Source organism: Schistocerca gregaria, chromosome 2 (assembly GCF_023897955.1).
Source record: "Schistocerca gregaria isolate iqSchGreg1 chromosome 2, iqSchGreg1.2, whole genome shotgun sequence".
Classification (NCBI taxonomy): Eukaryota; Metazoa; Arthropoda; class Insecta; order Orthoptera; family Acrididae; genus Schistocerca; species Schistocerca gregaria.
In genome coordinates this window covers 698,243,976-698,268,515 of record NC_064921.1, presented here as the reverse complement: position 1 = coordinate 698,268,515, position 24,540 = coordinate 698,243,976, and the positions used below count along the sequence as shown (strand labels likewise).

At 39.7% G+C, this 24,540-nt stretch overlaps 1 protein-coding gene across 1 annotated transcript in view; it reads right to left on the bottom strand.

The window, feature by feature from the left end:
• The window catches only part of LOC126334786 (bone morphogenetic protein 5-like), a 131,834-nt gene extending 107,556 nt beyond the window's left edge, over window positions 1–24,278 (bottom strand). Inside the window, exon 1 of the mRNA XM_049997388.1 lies at window positions 24,135–24,278. Within this exon, the coding sequence (XP_049853345.1) occupies window positions 24,135–24,278 (144 nt within the window). The remainder of the gene's footprint in view (window positions 1–24,134) is intronic.
• Between the last annotated feature and the right edge of the window lie 262 nt (window positions 24,279–24,540).

Here is a 24,540-nt window from a genome sequence, read left to right as displayed (position 1 = left end):
AGCATATGGAATATCTTAACAATAATACTAGACAAGAAATAAAAGGCATAATTGAAAATTCTCAAATGTTCTAGGCTAGATAAAGTCTATTACATAATGTTTCATGTATGATGCAAACACTGTGCCTGGCGACTTGTGGATTCCACTACCAGGGAGATAGCTTTCATTCCGCACATACATGGTGCCCTAATCATCAAACTTAGCAGGTGGTGTATCGGTTTTAGCCGAGCTAAGACGACTTTTTGACAAATAACGCAGACAAATTACACTTGGATTTAACACTGTGCGATTTGATTTGAGGGTGAATTGTGCCTTGCAATAAGTGGGCACAAGAATCATACCACATATGGTTTTGGGTATCTAGTGCACCCTAATCTGCAAATTACTCTCAGTAGTGCCAGTGTCTATGTGGTTTAATAAATAATACAGAAATTATCGACGTGGAAATAACATTAAGGGACTAAATTTTGAGAGGGTCCTTTCTGTCTAGCATCAGCTGGGTACAAAGAACCACCGAATGTCGTGTTTGTGTGCCAAGTGGATTACAGAGAATAGGATGGGCGGCTCTGGGGTACATACTGACTGGATGCTTTATTTTTATTGGTGGTAAAATACTTGCCTGTGATTCGATGAGCAAAATGTATGACTGTTCGCATGCGGCAGTTATCCTTCACAAAGCTCCCCTTACCGTCAGTCTGCCCATGTACGCAGGCAACCCGGGCGTTTGACTTCACGAGGACGGTACAGATACTCTGTGAGCCAAAAGCTTCTTAGACATAATACTAACCGTCATGAGTACGTTCCATTTAGCAACTAGAAGTTCCGTATAATAATTCGGTATAAGAGTCTTCAAGTAACCTGCTAGTAGACACTAGTAGATTCTGTGCACTGTTGTAGAATAGACCTGACGTAGCGACACACTGAATGAATGCATCAAAACTATGGGTCGACTTTGCAAGTCTTATACGACAGTGCGAAGTGTGAAACAGAAATAAAGATGAATCATACTAGGAATGATAAATAATGTTAAAGAATATCTCTAGATTGTTTGTGGAATCTTCTTGGCATTCACTTCAAATGGCGTAGGGAAATCACGGAAAAATTAGATCGGCAATATCAAAAGGGAGTATATGAAGAAGTGCAGCACCATAAATATAAAAATTTACCTCAAAAGATATTTCAGCTGCACATAATTTGTACTGGCAAAGCTAAAGAGAAGATTGCAATCAGTACTTATCTTTCATGTCAGTGGCACAGTGCATAAAATGTTTCTGTAAATCAAATGAAATCCAAATGAATTCAAAACTTTTCACTGCACCTCATTCCCAGGAATACTTAAGAGAGTGCCATTACTACAAAATATCGCATTTTTAGTGAGTGTTATTTCCTGTGTGTGTCTACCAAGGAAAACAGACTTCTTCTTAAAGGTTGACAACAACGTTTGGAAAAAGGAGAAAACCAAAACTTTGGTTTATGTAATATGCGACAGTGTATAAGTATACGTCGTTTCCAGACCTACATATGTGTAGATAGGAAAATTAGGTAGTCATCAATCGTCGTTTTTTTGTTATAATGGAAGACTACGATGCTCAGCTTAAGACGAAGTGAATTACTAACATTGATCTGGACGTACTGGTCATTACCAGACGAATGAGCTGTTGTGCCTGAGGACCAGACATTAGATATTTCTCATTTAACAGTGTCAAATGTCTTTTGGGACCGTTGCACTGACGCTATCACTATCAACTGTGGTTAACATATAGTTATTTTGTGGTTGTAACGTGCAATCGCTTGGAAGGAAGATGTGCAAGTTATCTACAATCCTCAGTAAATAAAGTTACTTCATTGCAAAGATTGCTTTCAAATGAGACAGGTGAATTGCTATAATGCTTAAATATATAAGAATTTATAGAGTATAGTTTGAGTATGTTTTCTAGGGGAATACGAAATAACAGCTATTCTTGACACACAAATGAAGATCTGATAACAGACTGTATATTTTGCGAAATACTCGCGTTGTTTGAAATGCCGTTATAAGTGAATAGTGACTTACGCTTAATTTCCCATCTATAAATTACAGAATATGTCATAAAACATTGTTCCCTAGTTTCCTAAAAAATTAAATACAAATAAATGGCAGGAAACGTTTATGTACATCTACCTGACGTTACTGAACTCGCATTTGTAACTAATTCAGTAAATTATAAAATTTTGTCCTCGATTCTACGTCTGAAATTACTGACCATGACTGGAATGTGTGGTACTGTCGTAAAATGGATGGTGATATTTTTTGTGACTTTGGTTAATAATAATTTTACTGGAGGGACGGGGGGGGGGGGGGGGGTGGAGGGGGAGATGCAGAAGAGTGATTATTGTAAAACGCTGAGATGATCTCTCCGAAGACTAGATCTATAGGAAGAGCAATTTAAATTAAGAACGCTAAGGAAATTATTTTCCCTTCTGGCACAGTTGAAAGCATCAAGCAGAGAGTAGATGTAGATGAAGGGTACGAGAGGTGATGTGTGTGGTTGGGAGCTGTAAGATGATCGAAAATTTGTGAGAACATGAACACGATTATAAATCTTTATTGTACACACAATAAGTAAGTTTCACCAGCTGCCAGAGTCAACTGAAAACAAGACTAAGACAATAACAAAAATAGAAAATATGCATCAGACCAGATGCGTGACCAGGAAGCGTAGAGATATGAAAAACGTTTGGGAGGGAAGGTAGGAATGTTAGAATTCAAGGTTCCGTCGACGACTGGATTATTAGGAGGAGAGCGTAAGCTCGGATTGTGAAAAGATGGGGAAGAAAATTTGGCGCGTCCTTTTCAAAGCAACCATTTCTGCACTTCCCTTGAACGGTACAGGAAAAGCACAGTAAACGTAAATGTGACGGCCAGATGGGGATTTGAACCACCCTTCTTCCGAATGCTCCACCTCGCTCGGTGAAAACGTAGGAAGAGGAAAGTACGAGTGCATGGGCGAGCCGAGGAGGCCCTTAGTTGCAGCAAATGTTGTTAGGTACCGAGTATCGTGTAACCAGCACATTTAAACAGACTGCAGGGCTGTGTGATTGATGACCTTTGGTTTTCAAATATGAATTTTACAAAGGATGATCAGATGAAAATCATGAGTGAAAGGGAAAACAGTTCGGACGGGGATTGGGCCTATGACTTAGGTGCTGAACTGAACAACATAATCTCTCTGACTAAAGTCTCCAAGGTATACATTATTGAGTTTTCTTGGCGTCGTAATCGGCCATTTCTAAATGGGGGATTAATGTGAGGCTGCATACGGCGATGACAACTGCGGTCACCTTACGTGGTACCAGCGGTATAAAGTTCGCCACAGGTTTCTGACGTTAACGTATATTTACCACGGAAAAATAAATGAAAAACTTCAAACGGTATTTTCTACTAGGGTTTCAAATTGTGCAATATGCTGCCCACGAAGATTAACGTTATTAATTAAACCAACACATTTAAAAGGGCAGTTAAAGTAAATGTCTTAAATAACGTATGTCCGTGCTACACAGTTACATAACACACAGCTGGATTTGATAGTACTGTAGGGAAAAGAATAATTCATCTTTCATTCACCAACATAGTTTCACTGTATATTGCATATTACTGAAAAAGCATGTTCTGAATACCTGTGACGTAAAGTAGTATCCTATTTTCTTTTTTACGATCTCAACATCTTCACTGTCGCAAGATGGTGACTGAGCATAGTCATTGTTTGCGTACTATAGAAGTCGTTCTGAAATGGAGGAATTAAAAAAGTTGAAATGGCTCTAAGCACTATGGGACGTAACATCTGAGGTCATCAGTCCCCTAGGCTTAGAACTACTTAAACCTAACTAATCTAAGGACACCACACATCCATGGCCGACCCAGGATTCGAACCTGCGACCGTAGCAGCGGCGCGGTTCCGGACTAAAGCACCTAGAACCGCTCGGCCACAGCGGCCGGCTATTTATGTGGATAACGACTGTTTAGTACTCGTTCCTTTCATTTATTTAATGTTCTGCGTTATATGTTTCAAATTTCTTCGCCCACTTTAGTACAGCGCTGATTCCTCCATCAACAAATCGACTAACCCAAAATGATCCAAGACAAATCTCAGTAATTACTGCGGGTACAGCTGCATTCATTCCTTAAATTTTCTGTGCCGTTACGCGCTTAATCTAAGATACTTAACTTTTTTTAAATCCTTCTAACACAGGATATTTTATGTTCTTCTAGCCTCATAACTATTCGTTCCCTACTTCAAAAAAAAAAGATAAACTAGTTTTAGACGCGTGAATCTGTCCGTTTAATTCCACGTCTGTTCTTGAAACTGATATGTTTTCTTTGGTGAAAAAAGTTGTTTTTGTTTATACTAAACAGTTTTCGTTGTCCTTCTCTACATGAGTTAGTTTGTGCGATTTAGTTTCCTCGGCAACATAAATCCTTCGTTTATTCTACAAAACCTTCCATTTCCGTGATGAATGTCTTGTGTTTCCTCTCATTATTCGCTATTCTTCGTTACTATTATCTTTCTATAGTCGTACTGAAAAAGAATTTTCATGAAATAATTTTTATATTCCACCAGTAGCATTTGAGAAGTTCTTTGAAAGCGTGTTCTCGTACCTCTGTTTTGTAACACCTCTTATATTTTCTCTGGATCTCATTATTCTCCACTTACTGTTCTTTTCAGCAAGCTATAGATTGTTTATTCTACTGCTAACTCTGAAAATACTGAATTCAACGTCTCGTTTCTTTTTTCTGACCCACTGAACTTTTCAGTTATCTTTATCGCGTCTATGTTGGTTATGACCTGAATGCACACGTACTACAATTGCAAAACTGAATTGAAAAATGACTTCCTAAAACGATTACTATGTGATTCTGGTAACAGCGTTTGATCTAGTTAAAGGAAGAGAGCTCCTTACGACGTCTCAACTGTAGCTGTATTTTAGAATGGGGGACGAATTTTTGGTATTCGTACACATCATCGGTACATACTTCCGCAGAATTGAGTTCGTGAATCATTGGCGGACCCCAGAAGAAGAATGGTCTAGGATTAGGTAATGGAGACGCAACCTGAGCTATCCAGTGCATGCTTTCGTTAGAATAAGAATTAGAAGATTGGATCATTGAATAAAAGTTGTATGCACATTACTTTGGCGGGAAATGCGAGTTAACTGTTTTCTAGAGTGTAGAAATAAATTACTTTGGATGTAATCTAGTGCTAGTAAGATTATATGTACCTCTTAAATGCGTATTATTGTTCCGAAACACTGATCTTTCGAATGGTCTGGATTTCATCGTTAACGATTTGAATACTACACTTTTTGTTATTAGAGCGCGTCATTTTGTAACACTAAAACAACTGTATAGGTAACCCGATGTTTCGAAAGTCACTGCTGTGGTAATCTTAAGGGCTTCTGTGCAGAGATTCCGTTTTACTACATATTTATTTTAGTGCTACAAAGGGACAGAGCATTTTTTCCACTTACAACATCAACGATGTTTGGCAAATATTGTGCTAGATTGACACAGAACACACTTCTGAGTACACACGAATTTATAGTAACCATTGTGTAGTGTCCACCATGTCACTTTTTGTAGGGATACCCAAGTTCTGACTTGAAGTGTATTGAAGCAGATACACAATTGGAACTATGTCATAGTGGTACATGCCACGACCTTGTAACACTCTGTTCACACATACCGATCACATCCATTACCTATTGCCTTCTTGTCTTTCTTCGTCTCAAGTAGAGCTAAATTGCAGCGCTCACCAGAACAGGTCCTAAATCTCCAGTATTAAAAATTTGGTGGTTGATTCCCATACTCGTTACCGAGTGAAGTAGCGAAGTGGTTCAGACAAAGACTCGCATTCTGGAGGACCACGGTTGAAATCGCCCTCTGGCCATTCAGGTTTAGGCTTTACATGGTTTCCAAAAATCACTTAAGACTCCTTCAGAAAGCAATCAGAGTTCGCTCTCCGTCTCTTTTCCTTTATGGGAGTGGTTAATTTACTGTACACCTCAGAATTAACTCCTAACTATCCAGACCCAATCTTTCATCTTGAGGACGTTGTGTCAAGTTTTTTATGGGCTTTCTTAAAAACAATACTATGCTTAGAATACTTAAACGTTCCGTCTTTCGTGATATTCATGAGAATCTGATAGTATTGTATTACGACACATTCTAAAGATTGCTTTGTAAGACAATGACAACGTTGAGAAGTGTAGGACAGTTATCATAATTTCTTAAAGTTAGGTGAATAATACGCATGCTATACTCCTTCATGTAAATAGCAGTCGGATATTCCTAATTTTTGTAGATTTCGTATTTTTGCATCACTGCATGGCCCCTTACATTTGTTCTTGTTGTCAAACGGCAACCATTTACCAGCATCTACACGAGTATGTCCATAGATCACTGTCCAGCGTGATGCCAAGGGTATTTAGTCTAAAATACTATAGCTTATACAGATAAATGGAAGAAATATTAACTGTCTCAATGAGTTTATAAGATTGTTAATCTCTGTCTTCTTCACGCTCAGGCCTTTACTAAAAATATATTCAATCCGAATAGAATTTGGTAGTATTGGTAATAAATGTGATGCTGGGTCGGCCCTCTGGCCCTACCTGCGACTGATCGAACCAAACTTCACAATTCCATGGTCATAAAATAACAGCATTATGAGAGGTTATCTAAAGTTTCTGTGTTGTCTGTTATTGGAGGGAGGGGACCGGGGGGGGGGGGGGGTTGGCATCTGTGATCCTAAGTTGATTTAAGTACCGATAGTCACAAAAATCTGTAGGCCTTACGTGGTACATGAGCTTTTTTTTCTCATTCAGTTGCTACTGGTGCCACTCTTGGTCTGGTACTATCTTCTGTTTTCTCGTCATAGAGCTGTTGATTTATAAATTCTTTTGTCACCTGTTGTAGATGATGTGGAATATTCTTGTTCGTCCACCACTTCTACGTTAGCTATCAGTGCATTTCGTGTTGGCTCCACTTCCACTGAACTAAACTTATCGAGCCTGACTGGCACTATCCGGGTTCCGACAATCTACTGCATATATGATAAACTATAATGTACAGAACACTGTTCCTTGTCCAGTTCCTCATTTTCTGCCAAGGATTCTACTATACACAAGGTATTAACTGGCAGATCTGCTCCTAGAGCTAACCTGGCTAGGTTCCCTGCACCTTTCGGTATTTTATCCAGCAAGTTGATTCTAAGGGTCCGTACACACAGTTTAGATTGCTTTCCCGACGTCTGGGGTATTCCTTGTGTCATTAGGTGTTTCTGGGAGTAACACATAAACTTTATTATGCACATTCCAGATCGACTTTAGTGTGATACATACTCAGAAAATCTCGTCCAAGTAGGACAACACAGCCATTGACAACTTAAGGACGTACACTACCTTATCAAAAGTATCTAGATCCCTAGTAATGGTGTTTAATAGGAATGTGTTCACCCTTCTCCTTTATGATGGTTTCCACTCTACTGGGGATGCTTTCAGTAAGGTGTGCGAATGTCTGTTGAGGAACGGCAGCTGATTCTTGCTCAAGAAGATAAAGATGTTGGACGCTGAGTCGGGAGTGAAGACGACGTTCTAAATTATCCTTGGATTCAGGTAGGGACTGTGCACAGGTCAGTCAATTTCAGGACTGTTATTGGTAGAAAACATTGCCTCACAGATACTCTTTATGAAAGGATGGATTGTCATGCATTTGCATGTAGCGTTTTCTTAAGTGCAGTAGGGGGCCATATCCTAACCATTAAGAACACCCCTATACTGTAACACCACTTTCTTTTTAATTCATTTTTGGCACTACACATGATGGCAGGTAACGTTCTCCAGGCATTAGCCTTCCATCGGATTGTCACAGGCTATAGCATAATCCATCACACCAATTCACTTTATCTTTAAATCCGAACATTTTTAGGTTAGGCTTTACCGTTACTGTTACTGACATTAAATTGAACAACAAGTTCACTGTTACCAGTCACCGTCTTATTTATTTCCACGACGCGTTTCGAAGGTTTAAACCTCCATCATCGGGTGGATTTTTCATTAGTAAGTATTACATTTGTGTGTGTGTTGTGTTACGATTTTTGGAGGAACTTGTGACACTGCCCAGTGGAGAAACAAGACACTATTTCAGAATATGGTTTAGGATTACTTTTGACAAAAAAATTAAACTGATATCTAATGGTAAACATAAAATAAGTAAACTACAGTACCTTCAGTGGTCATGGGTGCCTTTTGCTATTGTAACACATCACATGCATAGTGCCACATTTGTAAACAAATATGGCGTCAGGAATCAGCTGGGTGTATGGATCGTATAGCAGAAGAAAAGACATAATAGCAAAGTGTAAAGAATATACATCGTAACAACATTATTACAGAATAATTGCTTTAAGCATTTGGCGGTGTTTGTTTTGAGGTGTCAAATATGTGTGTGTGTGTGTACTTCAGGTGGTATATAAATCCAATTCTGACAAGTTAAATCAGCTAAACATTCGTACTCGTTTATACAATCAGGTGAAATGTTAAAATGGCTTAAACTTCATACTTGTTGATAACAATTAGGTGAAATGTTACAGACTTTAATTACAGTGATCATATTGGCTACAACGGTAAAGACATACATACATTACACTCTTTGATTGGGATTAATAAACAGATGTGAAGTGAGGGGCTGGAGGCAGAAGGAGAGGTAGAGAGAGAGAAAAAGTGTGTGTGTGTGTGTGTGTGTGTGTGTGTGTGTGTGTGTGTGTGTGTGTGTATGACTGAAAGGGAGAGAGAGAGAGAGGGGAGGGGGGGGGGGGAAGAGTGATTATATGAAAGCAAACATTTACATGGCAAGGAGTCTTAAGATTACATGTTGCATATATTAGCTGCCTAAAGGTTAGGGTAATACATCGGTTAATGCTATAAAATATGCAGATAGATGTACAAAATGGGAGCATTCCGGTACATGATTAATAGAGCTATCCAACTATCACTCTCAGAAGATAAATGTGATCAAGAAATTGAAATAATAAAACAAACAGCTATTGAAAATGGTTATAACAGCTCCATAGTAGATAAGAACTTTCAGCATTGCAGCGCGTCAGCAATCGTAATTATCTAAATAAATTATGAATAATCCGCCTCGATTGCGAAAATTCCCGGTGTTTACCCAGGTTTCAACGTGGATAACCACGCCTTCTTCAGAACAAAATAAAAAACAGCTTGCCTAAATGGCAAGGGGCTTGCCATGTAAATGTTTGCTCTCATATAATCACTCTTCCCCCCTCCCCTCCCCTCTCTCTCTCTCTCCCTTTCAGTCACACACACACACACACACACACACACACACATTTTCTCTCTCTCTACCTCTCCTTCTGCCTCCAGCCCCTCACTTCACATCTGTTTATTAATCCCAATCAAAGAGTGTAATGTATGTATGACTTTACCGTTGTAGCCAATATGATCATTGTAATTAAAGTCTGTAACATTTCACCTAATTGTTATCAACAAGTATGAAGTTTAAGCCATTTTAACATTTCACCTGATTGTATAAACGAGTACGAATGTTTAGCTGATTTAACTTGTCAGAATTGGATTTATATACCACCTGAAGTACACACACACACACATATTTGACACCTCAAAACAAACACCGCCAAATGCTTAAAGCAATTATTCTGTAATAATGTTGTTACGATGTATATTCTTTACACTTTGCTATTATGTCTTTTCTTCTGCTATACGATCCATACACCCAGCTGATTCCTGACGCCATATTTGTTTACAAATGTGGCACTATGCATGTGATGTGTTACAATAGCAAAAGGCACCCATGACCACTGAAGGTACTGTAGTTTACTTATTTTATGTTTACCATTAGATATCAGTTTAATTTTTTTGTCAAAAGTAATCCTAAACCATATTCTGAAATAGTGTCTTGTTTCTCCACTGGGCAGTGTCACAAGTTCCTCCAAAAATCGTAACACAACACACACACAAATGTAATACTCACTAATGTAAATCCACCCGATGATGGAGGTTTAAACCTTCGAAACTCGTCGTGGAAATAAATAAAACGGTGGCTGGTAACAGTGAACTTGTTGTTTCATTTAATTCACTTTATTGTGGAGATGATCTTTGCACCACTCTCTAGGTTCACTGAGCATTGATGCACAAATGTGTCGCTTATGAGGAGCTGCTCGACCACTAAACCGCGTTCTTTTCGAATCTTAGTGAACAGTCACTGTGCTAGCTGGACTGCTGGTAGCATTTTGGAACTCTCGAGTGATTCCCTCCGTAGCTTGATGGCCCCCGTCCGTAATTACATGAAATCTGCATTGTCTTGGTTTAGCTGTGTTTGTTTCTTCCCGTTTACACTTCATATTCACGTCTCCAACAGTCGATTTGGGGAACTTAAGATCCCTGATGAATTTGTTACTCAGGTGGTTTTCAATGAGTACTTCACGTTCGAAGTCAGTGCGCTCTCCTGACTGAACCATTCTCCTGTTACTGCTCTTCTACTGACAATACAATAGTTCAAAATGGTTCTAATGGCTCTGAGCACTATGGGACTTAACTGCTGAGGTCATCAGTCCCCTAGAACTTAGAGCTATTTAAACCTAACTAACCTAAGGACATCAGACACATCCATGCCCGAGGCAAGATTCGAACCTGCGACCGTAGCAGTCGTGCGGTACCGGACTGAGCGCCTAGAACCGCACGGCCACACCGGCCGGCACTTAAGATTCGACAGCGTCTGTAATTTTAATTTGTACATCCATGAATAAAGTCTGGGCATTTGCGTGCCGCTAATCATACTGCCTCAAGATGCACACACATATTCTATGCGGAGTACTTGTCTTATTGTGTTAAACTTTTGACATCAGGGTATACTTCTTAACGCGTAAATTATGTAAGCATTTTAAATGTTTAAATTCAGTCAAAAACTAAGCGAACTATTTAAAATGAAGCTTTTTTGCCCCTGGAGGCTGTTCGATAGATAACCCGCAACTGTTATTGGTATCCGGGTTCTGGTGTATAGTCGCTTAGTGATATACAAAAGGTTGACTCACATTCTTTACACCAAGTACATACACCCTGGCTTTCTCGGATACCTGCGATCCTGTATGCCGAAAAAATTTACAGACCTTTCCTCTTACATAGCTGGCCAAACAATAAGCCTCCACCGATTCCGCACACCGGTGTCCTGTGCTCACATTTACCATGAACATCCCGCAGTGGCCGCATCGTTTGTTACCTAGTGTAACGCCCTGGTACGAACTCTAATATGCGACCACCTTACCTGTGTTTGTGGAGACCTGCGCTTACATTCGCATAGTGAGTGTGAAATTTGCTTGCAAGTAACACACTAAAGCTTTCTACAATTGTACTGAATGTGACCAGACTGACTACATCTGTAGCATATGGTCTCTGCATTAAAAATTACCTTCTTTTCTCTCGTTCTGGTCACCACATCTATTTCTGCGAAAGCTGTCACAGTCACCACTGCTTTCGAAATTCTACTCGCACTTTTCGGGAAATTTCATCTGTAAAACTCCTCTTTGTTGGTGTTGTCATTATATATCAGCTCGTAAGTATTAATGTTTACATTCCTAATATGATCAACAGAACTTTCTGTGGACTGTTTTTGTCTTTAAATTACCGTTGCAACAGTCCTTACTGCGTGTCCTGGAAGGATCGAGCGTTTCGCAACTTCTCATGGCACATCACATTGCCCTAGCATCCCCTGTCGACTTTATTCCAGCCACGAACAATAGTTTCTCATCATTCTATTCCTCCACCTTTGCAGCTAATTAATTATCTACAAAAGTCAAAATTTCCACTAGTGGTTTGTCTGAAAAAGGAGTTAGTAACGAGGGGCTTGGTATCTAGGACAGACAAGGAAAGGTTAGCAGAGGACTGTTCCCTTCTTCTCTTCTTGCCTTTAACCTCTCTGATACCATGTGCAACACTAAACTGTCCTCGGTCATTTGAGCGACATGATCAAGGAACTTCTCGATTACCTCCTAGGATGAGACGTTCTTACCCGCAGTACCTGATGCCATTCTGTTTATCGTCTGTCACTGACATAATCACAAAATAAAAATACCACCAGTAAAAGGAAAGGAAATAAATAACTGAAGACCGCCATGATTTATGGCCAAGAGCCGCTGATAAAGTTTCTTTATTGAACAAAGAGTTTCGGTCCGTGGATCATCACTAAGTTCAGTACACCAATTGAAAGACCATACAGAAGGCTACCTGTATCGTTGAGCCACACAGGGCACGTCACCTCGGCAGGGTCCATGTTTCAAGGGCTTGAAAAAGGGGGTGGGGAGGGAGTTTCAAGAGGACTAGTAATTATTAGGATGAGTGCAGTTGCCGGCCGGTGTGGCCGAGCGGTTCTAGGCGCATCGGTCTGCAACTGCGCGACCGCTACGGTCGCAGGTTCGACTCCTGTCTCGGGCATGGATGTGTGTGGTGTCCGTAGGTTAGTTAGGTTTAAGTAGTTATAAGTTCTAGGTGACTGATGACCTCAGATGTTAAGTCTCATGGTGCTCAAACCATTTGATGGGTGCAGTTGCGGAGTTTACTTTTGCACCAACTATCGGTTACGAGTAATAGTTTTTGTGTTGGACGCATCGTGTTGGACGTAATAGAAGGTACAGCGCGAGTGAAGTCATTGTGGGAGTGTGAAGGCAGTTGACTGAATTTGCCTCTCAGACTTCACACTTTTGTGTGCGTTTACTGTGTGCTGTCCTTATAGTATCATGTGGTAGGTTGAAACTTGCAATTTAAATTAAAGAGTCTTAATTGTGTGAGGTTAAAGTTTTCCACTTCAGGGCAAATATATTCACAGAACTTTACCTGAACTAATTTCGATTGATTGTGCCGTGGTTTATGAATTTTAGTAGCTTTTCTATTTTAAATAATACTACATACTGATAAGTGTAGGATTCAAAAGAGAATTGTTAGAGATCTTCTGCGAAGTGTGTTTCGTTACTTTATAGCGATCATTTTCAGAACATAATTGATTACTCCAAAATAGAAATTTCTAGTTTATAAATTATCTAATGTATAAGGAACTATCAGGCTCCTTTGCAGTAATGAAACCAACCTTTACCTAGGTTTCAGCCCAAATAATTGAGCCTTGTTCAGAAGATATACCTAAAGCTCGGGTCCCCGCAACAGGTAAAGCTTCGGTTAAAGTACCTTTGAAAAATGTGTGATGAGTTAGTGCATTGTGACAAGGAAGAGAGGTGAAAGGATAGGCGTGGTGTGGGGGATAGAGAAATAGTGTAAATGATGAGTACAAAGATAGGTGTGCTGCGCAAACATGGGCAGCTCCGTGTATCGTTGACTTGAAGCAAAATCGCTCTGCATTACTAGGAAAGAGTTTCTGAGCGATAATAGCATTGTGAGAAAGGAAAAGGAAAGAGATTATGACTGAGTATGAACCATTGAAGAGCACATAGTTTATAAAGAAAAAGTAGACATGGAACGACATGACTATAATGGGCTGCAGTAGCATAGCCTTAGAATTTTAGGAACATTCAACATGGATTCAAAGCAGAGAAGGAATTGAAAGAAAGAAAGGTGAAAAATCATGACATACGAGGTATACATGTGCAGCATCAGTACATGGACAGAGACGCACTTGTGGAGGGAAGAAGAATAGAACGGAAGATGTACTAACTGACTGGAAGCTGTACAGTCTCTCATGGAGCGACATTTTGATAGGATATGTTCTACTATGGGGGAACAATGCGTCAAGTCGGGAATTGTGCAAATAGATAGTAATGCCAACAGGGATGTACCATGTAAATACACAAATTTTAATCGACATTTGCACGGAAATTAAACCCACGTCACAAGAATATAATAATTGTATTGAGTTTAAATATGGGTTAGTACGAATAGCCATCATTAAGTGTTGATGCTAGTGGCACATGTAGCAATCCAACACGAAATGAGACTTTTGATTCTATGACGATCAATGAAATGGACTTTAAACACGAATTTATGCTTGAACAGAATACCGGTATCATGTAAGGGATAGACTGGCTGTTAAAAACCTATATGTCATTTATTGTAAGAAAAGACTATGTTGTATTCAAAGGTACAGAAGGCGGAAGTGAAATTTGGTGATAGGAAGTAAATCATACAAACTGACTCATTTAACAACGGCGCCAGGTAACGATTATATAGTAAATGGAGCTGGTTACCAGGTTAGAAACTTGAGTATTATTAGCCTTTCCCATGAAGAGCCATGTCAAATTGTGAATTTGTTGAGGATTGGGGACATCACAAAAGAACAACAAGAAGATTTGTTTCGAATATTTATGTTTTCCAAATACGACAGAGATCCGTAATGGAGTTATAAGGGCATTGGATAATGCTCTTGGAGAAACTCTACATTCGAAAATTAAAAGTCTAGTGATGATGTATTATAGATGACGACATCATGGAGGATTACTGTGAGTTGCTAACTGATGTGTTACATTCTTTAAGACGAACCCGAATGACTTAACGTAAAAAAGTGAGAGTTTGTGAAGAGAGAATATTAATTTCTTGGCCGCACTGTGACAATTGAAAGTATCATAAAATCGATAAAAATTTTCTCTCCACTTAAAACCAAAGAGCAATTAAAAATTTCATAGGTCTCTGTGGTTGTGTTCTGCGTGCTTTTGAAAAAGAATTGGACTTTCGTACGGAAAGATGAATGCCATAATGATTTTAATGTGCTGAACACGGAATTGGTACAAAATAATATCTTACACCAGCCAGGTAGGAACACACACATCATATAATGCGGTAAAGTCTAAGTCCTCCTATAAATCGAAAAGTAAGGGGAGAAGGCTTGTGCACCACGGAGACATTTGTTACTGAAAATTCGAGAGAGCTCTTTCCGAGAAGAGACGGATAATATATTACTTCGTCCCACATACAGCTCACGAAATGTCTACGACGAGAAAATTCGAGAAAGTAGAGCTAATACAGAGGTTTACCCATAGTCATTCTATCCACTCGACACTAACGAGTGTAACAGGCAAGGGGGGGGGATTAGTTTGCGGTACCAGAAGTGCTCTCCGCCGCACACTGTCAGGTGGCTAGCAGAGTACTGATGGATGGAGATGTAGAAGGAGCATTGGAGCATCCCTTTTTGTATCCGGACTCCCTCTGAATGTCAACACAACAACACAGTACCTGAGAAGAAGTTCTTGGTGTTGTGTGTGGATGTACAAAAATTAAATATTGTTTATGGAATATATAATGACCACCAAGATTAGCATTTGTCGTGAAAGACTGTAGATTATTACGTAAACTGAGTCCATCCGATCAGTCTATCATGTAACAAGTTAACTTAGACATATGTCGAACGCACAGACAATATAATAGCTGATGCATTTTCTCTTATCCCAGTAAAAATTTATGCTAATCAAGAAAAATGCTTTTGATAGGATATTCAAGTGGCTTTATTTTGAACGTATAGAAAGACAGAGGAGTGAGATCATTAGTAAAAATTTGAGACACTATCAAGGACGTTATGTGAATGAAGTTGTTTAACAGCAATTGTGATAGCAAAAATACTGACAAATTGAGGAACTGCCATAAAATCTATACCCATTTTTTATATTTGAGGAAAGATGCAACGAAGGAACAGCGGCACGTGCTTTGGACCAAACAATAATTATTACTGTTTAGTGAACGGTTATTGTGGACTGAATTAATGCACAGCAAAACTTCCATAATCTGTGCCTTTTAAGAGGTGACATGCAGAGTCATGGATAGGTTAAATTATTGTTAAATGAAAAGGTGAAAATGAAGATAGTACCAGACATAGTCATATGCAAAGCATTAGGCCAAAGAATGTCTTAGAGTTATTGGCAGTAGACTTACATCGTCCACAAGCCAAAGCGTCGAGAAATTTTGAAAATGTCTTAGTTGCGTTAGACACATTTCAGAAAGTTCATAAAATTAAAATCTTTTCAAAAGCTTCAACCAAGTCAGTTTTTTTAAAAAAAAGACATAATAATAAAATAATATGTGAAAATAGGATTACCCAATATATATTTTGTGATAATGGGACACAATTCAGTTTATAGTTTCGGACAGGGGGATGCAAGAAGAGGTAGAAGTGCTTACCACCTAACAAGAAACTCAGCTAAATGCTGTATGCATGTACCAGATGGGTTTTACAGGACATATCACCACGGTAACCATTGGGTATGGGTTGGGTACATGACTGATTTCAAGAATGTTTTGAATTATTTTATTCATAAATTCACAGGATTTACGCCTGAGAAAAGTACGTCAAATAAGAAGTCTGCATACTTGCAACAAGAAGATATTAACTCCCCACCTAGACAACAAATGGATATCAGTCAAGAGAAAGAATTATAATGAGAGCAGTTAAAGAAAAAAGCCAAGGCGATAATTGATAAGACAATGAATTCGTGTTCGGGCGTGTATGGCAGCTCATATCCTTATCTAGCCATCCAGATTTAGTGTTACCACGATTTCCACGGCGCACTTAAATAAATGCTGGGATTGTTTCTATCTTATAAAGACAATCATTTTTCATTCGCCATTCTTATGCTCTTCCTCTAACGATCTCGTCGTCGGCGTCAACCCTATTCTTCCTCTTACTCTCTTCTTCTTCTTCTTTTTTTTTTTTTTTTTTAAGAAACTGCAGTAAGATCTGATAAGTTTCTAGAAGGAGGGTTGTTTTCTTAAAGACGCACGAGAAGTTGATTTTTAGAATGCTTTGAAATGGCGTTCCGGACACTAACGCTTGTTGACTGGTGTATCGAAAATTAGGTATCATATTTGGTATACGCAGTATAGTAGATTATTGTAGTATTGCGGCAGCACTGGATGGACTTCTGCATGCACATCTGTATAATTACTCTACAGTTCCCGTTAAGTGCCCGGCAGACGGTTCATATAGCCTTCTTCAAGCTATTTGTCTGCCTTTCCACTCTCCAACAGCGCGCGGGAAAAACGAACATCTTTCCGTGCGAGCTCTGACTTCTCTTATTTTATTACACGGGTCACTTCTCCCTCTGTAGATGGGCGCCAACAAAGTATTTTCACATTTAGAGGAAAAAGTTGATAGCTGGAATTTCATGAGAATATCCTACCACAACGAAAATCGCCTTTGTTCTAATGATTTAATTCACGTGTTATATCTTTGGCACACTGTCCTCTATTTCGCAGCAACCACTCTGCACAGCATGTTATTAATTTCTCCATTTGAAACCAGATCCCTTATTTTTCCTTCTGATAGCTCTCCACGTGTTCACACAAGAGTGAGTAGATCCCATTTCAATCGCCTCGACAAATGTTTGGTCGTACCAGAAGTCGAAACCAGCCTCTCCAAATCGCTCTCAGAGAAGTTGTCGTCTCAGTTACGAAGATGGACCTTCACAGTAAGAACAGAATCAGCAGTACATGTGGTGGTCTAATTTTGAGATAAAATGACCGAGAGGAGGGTTACGGGACGTGTCTCAAGTCACAGAGATTTTTGGAATCACACGTCCAGTATCGAGACCCGACGCTTTATCATAACCAAGGAAGATGAAGCTGATTCGGGAGAAGCACCTTTCAAAATCTCCGTCAGGTCAGCCATATTTTGGTTTCCGATTGTTAACCTGAATGATTGAAGAGAAAATTCAGAGTGATTCCCACTAATCCATGGCTTATTTTCTCGTCAGCCCGAGCCAGTGCTATGACAACATCAGCATAAATGGCAGATGAATTTCTAACTACCTTAACATTTTCATATTTCAACACTTTCGGAAATCGATTAATAATTTGCGCTTACTGTTTCACTGGAGGAGGCTCAAAGTTCCCCTAAATCTTTGGTCTTCCTTAATGTGGCATCACGTAGGTTTTGTGAGCAACGATTTATTACTCCAGGGGTCCCATTTGAGCAGGCATGTCTGTCAATGAAAAAACTATTACAGGATTATTTTCCAACATTGCCCGAATTAAAAATATCTTGTTAGGTAGGGACCAGAACGCTGGTCTTTGGCAGGGAATTTACCACACAAAGAAATTTAATCATACTTCTTAGCGTGAAAATCTGCATAAACCTATTTTTAGACTAAGCAGTAGCTCCAGACTGTAAACTGATGATGCTATTCTCACTAAGAAAGCTGCTAGATATACAATTTCTTTAGAAAGACGGTTCATCATAACTTTTATCTAAATGGGAGAAAAAGAATGACATTAGCATCTGTTTCTACGTAATAGTATCATTCAAATATCTAAGAATATCTGCTTGAGTCTTGGGGGAGTGGTAGACTACGTCTACTAAAGACTGCTGGGAAACTGCAGCTACCTCAAGGAAACTGCGTACAAAATCTCACGTTTGACTGACTCTTAAATGTTGTTTCATTGTCCCAGTCGAGAGAATATGGAGGATGCAAGGATAAATCTAAGGGTGCGCTGCTTAGTTTCACTAGCAAGTATTTTAGATAAAACGAAAGCATTGTCAGTGACATGACACGAGAAACGTCCGAGCACGGATGATATTTCGCTCAAGAAGAGCTGGTACCAATATCTGGAAACGCTCTTGCTGCTTTCGGATCAGTAATTTCTTTCTTAAGGGTCATGAAGATTAAGTGAGTAACGCTGAGATGCACCATAGGCAGATAGTAGTCATTGTTTTCCTCGTTATATTAGCGATTGTTCTGGAGATGTGAAAAAATTTTACTGAAAAAAGTACCTTCCAGCATACTATGAAACTTGGGTTGCATGAAAGCACAGTTTGGATACAGATTTTCACAGACATGGAACGTAGCAAATTTGAGAAAATGTAGAGTTTCAGTAAGATACTTTTCTATGAATCGTGATTGCTTGTACTGTCTTTCGTTTTGCTTCAGTATAACAGTAAAGTACCGTAGAAAAGACGATAATCAGACTCAGTTATTAGCAACAAAAATGTTTAAAAAGACAAAAAGAGAGAAGAGAAGGACGACACACCTTGTAAATTAATGCGTTAGGTACTAAGCGATTACTCATAACGTGTCTCATAAAATGTAAAATTGGTAATGTGCGGTTTTTCGCTGGTGATGATGCGGTACAGAATATTAACGTAGGCGGAAAACTACAGCTACTAAAGTACGTAGCTCTCACACAGCGTTCTAGCTGGTAACTCAATGAACAACGTTAATGGAAGCTTCCTCATTATAGCCTATAAACGATTGCTGTGGGTCTGTGAAAAAAATTCTAGTTTTTGCAAGTCATCGTTCTCCGTAGTTCGTTACGGCACAAAGAAAGGTTATGCAATTTGTGAACACTGTGATGGTGACGTGGCTTGACTCTCGCATTTGTAGTCGTCTTTTTGGAGACGTCATTCGTTTGATATTTCATTTAAATCATTTGTTTAAAGTTAACGTGATGTTGCATCTCGTAAATATTATAAACAATGAGATTCTCAGCTGATGCTTATAACACTTTTCGCTACATCTCATATAATTTCAGACACTGTTCTTGTTTGACGGACCACACAAGATGTCGCAGTGATAAAACACTGGTATATTATATGCAGCAGCTGGTTCCAAATCCCGAGACAGCAGTCCTGATAGACTTATTAGCCGTGCGTTTCAAGGGCATGCTAAGTTACACCCTTCCGTAAGGCAGTGGCCATTTCCTTCCCCGTACCTTGCTGAACGAGTGGGACAATTCTGCACGTAAGGAAATTAGTGCCGGGAGACGTGAAATTGAATAACGCCAAATAGCATCTGACGCGAACTTCCTAAATTTACTTTTTTTTCTAAATCATGATACTTAAGATTTAAGTTTTCTAGACACAACAGTGAATTTGTGCGAGTGAAATAAGACATAAAAACATAGTAAAAATGAGTATTACAACAGCAGTGAACGGAGTGGATATTAATAAATGGCGAATATATTGTTCATCGGTTGAGAAAAGTCGGTGACGATGTGAATTATGTGGCACGAAACAACCTTAAATGTCGTTCATCGTACTCTGCTTGATGATGATAAGTGTAACGGTACCATCTAGGTGTTACATTACCATTGGGGATCAACTTACATAAAGACGCTACGTCAACAATGTGCATCCTGTTACGCTGCTACCAACTGAAGGACTTGCACCAAGCTGTAACACATTATGATTTCAACATACATCACAAGAAAACGGTGCTGTGAGGAGTGGGAGTTGTTCGTCTTAATGTCATGGATGATGCAGTTACTGAGTTTGGCAGTATGTATGTGTTATTAAATAACAAATTAAAAGTCGTGTCTTTTCCATTCACTTTTTTCATCCTACTGGTGCAACTTACCAGCCCCATAATAGTGTATGTTTGCTGTCTCAGCTGCTCTTCTTCATTTTCGTTAAGACAGAGGGAAACAGTTTTCAAAAAAGTTGCTACTAGGCTGTGATTGGTAGTTGCACTATGGACTTGTACTTAAAATCATAAATAACTGAGAACAGCTTAAATTTAGATAATAACAGTCATTAGACCAAGGAAAACAGTGTAGTGTCTCTAAATCAGAAGGTGTCAGCTTCACATGGAGGTATGTCTCCCTGATAGATGAGGTTTCTGATGCTCTCTTAAAATTATTACGGCCGTTTCAGGTAGTTTTGTAACGATTTCCTTAAACGTCAATGCTCAGTTGAGTTTCTGTAGCATGCCGTCTGACCTTGGGGGCAAAGATGTGTTAAACTGTTGCAGGAAACACTAGTAATGTTGTGACTAATGACACGTGCCTGAAGTTATTATCTGGCCCATAAATTTTAGGTGTTGTCTTAATAATGTCTTGCCTGAAGTTATTATCTGGCCCATAAATTTTAGGTGTTGTCTTAATAATGTCTCTTGGTTCACTGTGTTTCATATAGAATAACGTTAGGGGACGTGTCAGATTACCCGTCAATCGGCATATTTCGTGTTTAAATACTGCTGTATATTAGTTTGTTTTCAAATGCGGCTTTGCTGTCCGCTATCCTTGGCGTTTCTCCTTGAGAAACGATTGTTATAGTTTTACTTACGTGATCTAGTTGTCGCGGTGGTCTAGCGGTTCTAGGCGCTCAATCCGGAGCCGCGCGACTGCTACGGTCGCAGGTTCGAAACCTGCCTCGGGCATGGATGTGTGTGATGTCCTTAGGTTAGTTAGGTTTAAGTAGTTCTGAGTTCTAGGTGACTGATGACCATAGATGTTAAGTCCCATAGTGCTCAGAGCCATTTTTTTGATCTAGTTGTTATTCTGTTGTACTGAATTTAAAAAAAGTTGAATGTTAACTAGGCTGAAATCTTGAACGCATACATTAATCAGTGAAGTCGAGAACTTTTTAGAAATCGTCATATCTATTTGTCCAGTTTTCTATCGTGAGCATCTTATTTACAAAAGGCAGTAGGTCAATTTATTTTAATTAAAATTTCCAGATGAGTGACTATTTACGTACCTACTGATATATTACAATAGTGTGTCCGAACTGACTTGAACGTTGATCCTTGCTTTGACAGCAATGATCTGAGCATATGAGCTATCCAGGCATGGTTCACGAACGTTGCGCAAAGCTTTAATAGACAATTCGTTGCTCCTAAATCGACATCTTCGTCCTTAACGGTTTACATCTGCACAGTGGCGAAAGTATCTGTATATACAACGACTTGCAATTTCACCTCCCAAGTCATGCTAATCAATTGTAGTTACCCTGGCTCGATAAATTTTGAATCTAAACAGATATAAAAATTATTTTATCTGCCTCTACGGAAACAATTGCGCAGTTAGGAGACTCGTTCTCGATGATAGAAAACTCTTTCAGAGTGTGAAGAACATCAATACAGGATAAACACACAACTGGTATCACGCTGAAAATTGTCACTTCAGGTTCGTTTATGTGCAACTGATTAAACCACTTTGATCACGACATGACGCGTTTCGCCGGTATTTTTTGAAACGAATTATCGGCGAAGAGTTGGTAGCAGCTGTTCTGCTTAAAATATTTCGAATTATCCTTAGACTAGCGGCAGTTCGAAAAACTGTAAGCTGAACAGAAGCCTTAAATCTAGGAAAGCGAGCACTCGTGTAAATCAGCAGCTATAGACTGACCATTGATGATGAATTTCAGAACATAAAGACCGACCGCAAATGGCAAGGTAACAGTGGTTAAATTCGGTCGCACATAGACTGACTTAACGCCACAATCAACATAACATCGCATGCAACTCAGGACGACAGGGCAACAAAAGTTTAAGATGTTTCATAACTCGTAATCCGACCAATTATGTGACATTGGTGCTCTACTTAATAGCAATGCAGACGATGGCTTGGCTGCATTTCTCTGCCCTACGTCACCTGAACACAAATTTGTAATCTCGAGACAAAAGGAACAACTAGCTACAAGGGAAGCACAATAAATGTATTGATATGTATTAGAATATTAAGTTTTTTGCCTACATGGTCTAGGTTTCAATGAGTATTCCTAGGCTCTAACATTTCGACGCCTTTGTTGCAGCGCTCTTCTGACGAAAACTCAACACTGCTCAGTGTAGCGCAAAGGCGCCCATTCTCGGAGGCAAGGGGAGGTGGGGAGGGGGGCGCCCCATTCCCTTGTTCTCAGGGATAGGAAAAAATATGGTACAGTCAGACAATTTTCCTTAAAGAAGATAATTACACAGGTTCTTACCAGGGTTGGAAATGTAACTTCTTATGGTTACTTACAAGTCGTCATTCGTCTTGCAAGATATTAAAATTATCCATATCACTGGGTCTAGCCCTTCCCCCCCTCCCCATAAACTATGGTATTAGCGCCCTTGCCAGGTGTGTTACAAAAGGCTTGAAAAATGCTCTCGTCAATTATTCTTGGCATGTATTTGTGGATAGGCCTCACCCAACTGTAGAAATAAAACCTTGAACTTAATAATTTGGCGGAGAATGTTGCAGCTCTACTATCTAAGAAGTTGTGATGTGTATGACTGTAGTCGGGGGCATTCCATGCCACGTAAAAGTACAATTGGTGCATTTTTCAAAATTGTGGACGGTGGAAGGGGATGCAAGGAGAGTTGGCAAGACCTGGTCGGAACTAAGGGAATGGTCAAGACAGAGATGGACAACGATTTTTTCTGGATGCGCTTTACCCCTAGAAGGGCCAAAGGAATGAAGTAAGTCAGTCCTAATTGCTCCAAGTACAAAAAAATGAATATAATCCAAAAATGTCACGATAGTTTTCGTTATAACACGGTTGACGTTAATTTCGGAAGTTTTGCTACACTTTTCAGTCATCTGTAGATATATCTGAAACCAGTTAATGTGCCTGTTACTTACGTTAATCTGTTTGGATCAAGTGGAAGACAGAAGTGGTTTAGTCGTTTATCCTCTAGAAATTTCAGCCAAACGAAATTACATTTCAAGACACTGGATGCTGAAGTCAGTTGAACATATTATTACATCCACGTCATGTGCAATTACTCTTTTGTACTAGTCAATGTCTGCTAATATCTGGCACCTAGGATATTGAGAAACACTGCGCTTAATATTTTCCCCAGAATCTTATAGCCACTGCAGCTGACATGGTTAAGCCATAAATTCATTGTTAATTAATCACATAAGATTATGAAGCGTCCTTTCATGCGAAATGAGTATGCAGTAAAGATATTTGTTAAGATTGTATAATCAGCTAGAATTTAATATCGTACTAGATTCTGGTGTCGTATTCAGTGACTGTTATTTACTAATAATTAATTTTTAACTTCTTATTGAGCTTGCTTCAGTAAGACTAGTGAGATACTTCATAGTAATGTGAAACTGTTTTCTCTGTTTGTTAAGGATAATGCTTAAGCCACATGTGGTTCGTGTGTTGTGGATGAAAATATCTACTTTAAGAGCCGTGAGTAATTCTTATTTGCTTATGGAATGGGACCGTTAAGTTTTGATTCTACGGCTTAGGATAATGTTCCGATGTTCGGAACCTGAAGCTCCCATTTTTAAAAACGCTCGAACTCAAAATACCACATTTTCCTGGAGTTAAAGGACAGTTAGGAGTGTGCTGGTCGGTTTAGTATGGATGAGGCTGATTATTCTGAAAGCCGAAGTCACCAGCGGATATCGGCGCGAGCGGGTCCCACCTGCTGAAGTTGGGCGATTGCCGGCGCGCCCACTGAGGATGACGCCACAAGTGGAGCCGGCGAGGGCGCCGGCGCCGGCGAAGCGGAGCACGCAGACGCGAGCAGCAGGCCGCAGCCGCACCACCACAACAATGCGCGAGCCATCACTGCCGCGGCGCGCCGCCGGCACCCAATTATATTGGGAGTGGGGAAAAACCCTGGCAGCCCGCGGCCTACCGTCACCGGAGGCGGGGCTCCCCTCCCGGGCCCCGCGCGCCCACCCGATTGTCCTAAGCCGGCGCTCACGACGAAAACTCGACAACGCGTTCTCGTGTAGTCACCCCTTCCACCGATGCTTTTCTTGTTTTGGTTGCGGACTCTCGTATTCGCGACTTGACAGCATTTGCTGACTTATCAGTTTATCGCC